At 34.0% G+C, this 5,008-nt stretch overlaps 1 protein-coding gene across 1 annotated transcript; it reads left to right on the top strand.

Moving 5' to 3' along the window:
* The first annotated feature begins 3,630 nt into the window (after positions 1-3,630).
* Positions 3,631-4,502, top strand: LOC119677167 (larval cuticle protein A2B-like). The gene is made up of 2 exons (XM_038088435.1): positions 3,631-3,642; positions 3,930-4,502. The coding sequence occupies exons 1-2, from the start codon at positions 3,631-3,633 to the stop codon at positions 4,500-4,502; spliced, it is 585 nt and encodes a 194-aa protein (XP_037944363.1).
* Positions 4,503-5,008: the final 506 nt, after the last annotated feature.

A 5,008-nucleotide genomic window follows, 5' to 3' on the forward strand; every position in this document is an offset into this window, starting at 1 on the left:
ACATTTTGTTTCATGTGTCAAATATGTCATAATTCGATCATTTCCCTTTTGGGAAATATGTTGTGCAATGCTGCATTAGACATTTTGGTATAATTTCCCATGATCTATTCTTAACAATATCAAGCACGAAATCTCTTTGTATGGGTAATTAAATTTCATTAGCAAGCTAAATTAATTAAATTGCCTCAACAATGGCAGTGGGAACATACTCTTAGACTATTACTATATAACATACTATAGAGTGCTTAAGAAAATTATTAATGATTTCACACTTATGTTATGTATACCTTCCAATATGTGAATATTATCTAACCTCGAAGTAATATGTTACATTAGGGTGGCTCACGTTATAAGGGGGAAAATTAAAAATGAAGTTTTGAATGAGCGCACCCCCTAGAAATATGCCATTGACCAAAAAAATGATATTTCCAAAGTTTTGGACCAATAGGATTAAAAATGACGTTGCGCCACTCGAGCAAAGTTGGGTTTTCAGTACAAAAAACAGAAATTTTTCATTTCAAGGTCATTTTTTATCTTTTATCTTATTTCAACAGTTATTAATATATACTCATTTGATAGATAATTAAAATATCTTTTTAATAAGATACGGATGAGCAAAATCGGTTAAGAATTATGCGCAAAACACAATAATTAGTTGAGCAACTGTGCTCTGTTTTCTATTTCTATTACCTTTTAGCTGGCATGCACAATTATGTAATAGGTATGGTATATGCTACGATTTAGTTAACTATTTATAAAAAATTATAATTTCAAGAAAACCCTTTTTTTCAGTAATTAATATATTGTGTTTATTATGTTAGGATATGTGTAGGATATGTGAAAGATAATTTTTATGATAATGTTCGACTACTTGCAAAACATATTGTTTTCCCTCTTCATATTTTGTCAAAATCGAATTATAATCCATCATAAGCCTAATTTCTCTTTCTATACAATCATTTATCATATCAAGTCTGGCACAGAATTCAAGTGCATCTCTATAATCTTGCGTCTCCATCCATGGCGAAGGATCGAAACTGATAAAACTATTAGATAGGCAAAAACGATCAAAAAAATTTGTTATCTCTTCGGTCACGAAATCAATAAGGTTCTTTGAGGAAAATTACTTCATTAGTGGGTTCCCACTCTTTATCTAACCAGAGATAGCTGGAAGCTTGGATCTGTGACCGGTAACTCTACAGTTACTATCTACGCAGATGGCTCAAAGATGGAAGGCAGTACGGGAGCAGGTATCTTCTCGAAAGATATGCAGATAAGACAGTGCTACCGAATCCCTGCTACTTACAGCGTCTATCACGGCGACATACAAGTTATCGAAAAAGAGGTCAACATTAGACAACAAAGTACAATTCGTCCTTCGAATTTCACGATTTTTGTAGATAGGCCGCACTGAAAGCAATTGAATCTAAATTGCAAGATAGTATTAAAATGTTGCGATTCACTGATGAGCATCAAACATCATGAGGTCTCTCTTTGCTGGACATAGTACATTTCGAATACTTGGACATAGCAATATTGAAGGGAATGAACTAGCAGATGAGATGGCCAGAAGAGGTTCTGAACTTCATACAGGAGAGGCCGACCTCAGAATACATACACCGATATGTAAACCGTATAGGATAATAGAGAAAATCAATACGGTGACTAACAATTTATAAACTAACCGCGAAGGCTGTAAGGTCGCTAGAATCTTATGGCCTAAGTTTGACAAAAATAAAACGAAAAGCATTTTAGGCTTCAGCAAACATGCAGTTCGTGTGCTTTCTGGAGTACTAAAGGGGCACTGTGCCATTGCGCGTATGCTCCAACGGTGGCGAATTCCAATAAGTGGATTATGCAGGAGTTGCCAAGATGAAGAGGAGGTAAAATTTATCAACCACTTCCTGTGTCTCTGTCCAGGACTTCAAACAAGGCTACTTTAATGTTTCGGGGATCCTTATTTTACTGGCTTGGAAGAGATAACGAAAGCAAACTTATCGGATCTCCTCAACTTCATCTGGAAAGCCAAATGGTTTAACAAGGATAACATAGATTAGCAACTCGCATCTCCTGGTAAAATTTTTTGAGGGCATCCCAATGGGCAATATATCTCTCCGAGTAGAAGTGCTGACAACTGTCAGCACGTGCCTAACGAACATAACCTTACCTAGTATGGGTGAAAATTTTCACACATATGCTCACCATAAAAATGTATATATCTCGTACAAATCATCCGAGTTATATGTAAATTGATCTCTTAAAATATACATTTTTAGTAAGTACATGATTTTCGCCATCCATCGAGAATCTTGGATGGCACCTGGGCGCCATAGGTAACCATACCTACTACTACAAAATATGTATAGCGTATCGATCCGAAACCTTGCATTTGTCAAGGGCGGAAACTAAAATAGGAGTGATAAATAGAATCGTTCTGTCTGCGTTATCCCAATTTTGTTGAACTGTGACTAAAGATTCAGCATCCATTTTGAGACAAATTTCTTCATCGAATTCATTCCAATTAAAATCAATGAAATTTTTAGTCGCTCTTGCTTCGTTTGCTAAAAGGATATTAACTTCAGTCATACTCCCTGTACGACCATTTTCTCTTTACTTACGAAAAAATTCTTGTTTTGACTACATTTTCAATTCTTCTTAAATATCTATATAAATTATTAAGTAGAAATGTATTATTTTTATTTTTTATTTATGTTTCTTCCGTTTCTTGTAAACATTTGCGATTGCATTTTGCATGCCAGCTAAAAGGTATGAAATAGAAAACAGAGCACAGTCGCTCAACTAATTATTGTGTTTTGCGCATAATTATTAACCGATTTTGCTCATCAATATCTTATTAAAAAGATATTTCAATTATCTATCAAATGAGTATATATTAGTAACTATTGAAACAAGTAACAAAGATAAAAAATGACCTTGAATTGAAAAATTTCTGTTTTTTGTACTGAAAACCCAACTTTGCTCGAGTGGCGCAACGTCATTTTTAATCCTATTGATCCAAAACTTTGGGAATATCATTTTTTTGGTCAATGGCATATTCCTAGGGGGTGCGCTCATCAAAAATCCCATTTTAGTTTTTCTGAGCCACCCTAGTGTAGCATATCCATCTCAGTCGGTAAGATTAATACATTACTATATTATGAATTATCACATCTTTTGTTTTATGACTTGCGCAGGTTCAGGTTAATAAAAGGTGTGTAAGAAGTTTGGGTGCAAATCACCGTTAAAATGATTAATAAAAAAATATTTGACGCACAATGCATGCGTTGTAACTAATAAATTTCAAAAAATATTCAAAACAATATAAAAAAATTACTAGAAAGGGAAAATTAAACAATAGCATGGATCACAATAAAAAACAAAAAAATAATAATAAAAAATTAAAATTAAATAAAAAGCAAAAATGATTTTGTTTTGGTATTTACTGACCCCACAAACTCTTTTACCTTAAATCATGTTAGCCTTACCAGTGTAATTTACTATAAAAACAAAACCGATTGCCTGATTGATTATTATTCACACCACGTACTCTGAAGAGGGAGGACAAAGTGTTCAGTTGATTTTATTTCAGAGTTTTGCATTTGCAACAAAATATTATTTAACAACTATAAAATGGCCTTCAAGGTATATACAAATTTTATAAATTTTGTTATTGTTTTGGTTTTATTGTAGCTTCGATTCCACCAAAGACGATTTAAGTTTGCACATACAGTTTTTTCCATATGAATTTCATTGATGAATATTACAAGATACGTTCGAGCATATCGCTGAAAGGTTGACCTAAATTTATTGCAATGCAATTTTGTGCGAAGTTCAGGTGGAAAAAACACAAACATGCAATTCATTAATTTATTCAAGGCTATCACATAACCCATTAGTTTAACCTCTTCAACTTTTGTTTCTTGTACCAGTTCTTAATAAGTTTCGCTGTGATTGCTGTAGCCAGTGCCGGCCTAATTCCTTTGCAACAACATGAATACGCCGCAGAACATCAACCAATTTACCACAGCGCACCAGCAACTCATGTATCAGCACCTCAGCATGTTATATTGCAGAAGCACCATGGTGAGCACGAACAATATCCCGATGATCCACACCCACAATACAACTTTGCCTATGATGTACAAGATGCTGTTTCCGGTGACTCGAAGAGCCAAACTGAAAGTCGTGATGGCGATGTTGTTCACGGAGAATATTCATTAACTGATGCTGATGGTTTCCGTCGTACAGTGAAATACACCGCTGATTCTGTAAATGGCTTCAATGCTGTCGTGCATCGTGAACCACTAACACACAAAGTGGTTGCCGCTGCAGCTGTACCAGTACATCAATACCAACATGCACCAGCTGTCACTGCAGTCAAGGCTCCCGTTGCATATGTAGCTCCAACCTATGCATCTCTTCCGGCTCATCATGAACAACATAATCAATACGCTACATACGAATCTCCTGAACATAATGGCAGTGGTTACTATCATCATTAAGCCAATTTAACTTCATGTTACTTACATTTGCATTGCACATAGAAATCTTCAAACATAAAATTCATCTCCCATAGATTAAGGTTTTGTTATTTAGTTTTTTAATAAATGAAATATGCACTTAATAAAATTTTTTTTATATTTTATATTAAAGAATATTACTAGTAATGAAATACGTATATACCTTTCATTAATCCAACGTCTACACTAACAAGACTTTGACAAGATTTATTCAGGCACGCTCCTACTAATGCATACTAATTTATTTTTGCATACAAAGTTCAAAAATAATAAGTATTTCGATGGGATCATAAAAATATTTCCAAAATCTATCGATTCTGGATCAGATTTTTTTAGTCTTAGCCCTGATTTTAAGGTGATAGACAATGAAATTATTAATCCGACCAGATAAAAAAGAAGTGGTTTAGGGCCAGTTTTATATGTAATATATGTGACCGTGTATAGAAAAAAGAACCTAATCTGTCAGAGAAATTATTGAGGACATTTCT

This window comes from Teleopsis dalmanni, chromosome 2, assembly GCF_002237135.1.
Source record: "Teleopsis dalmanni isolate 2A chromosome 2, ASM223713v2, whole genome shotgun sequence".
In the NCBI taxonomy this organism is placed as follows: domain Eukaryota; kingdom Metazoa; phylum Arthropoda; class Insecta; order Diptera; family Diopsidae; genus Teleopsis; species Teleopsis dalmanni.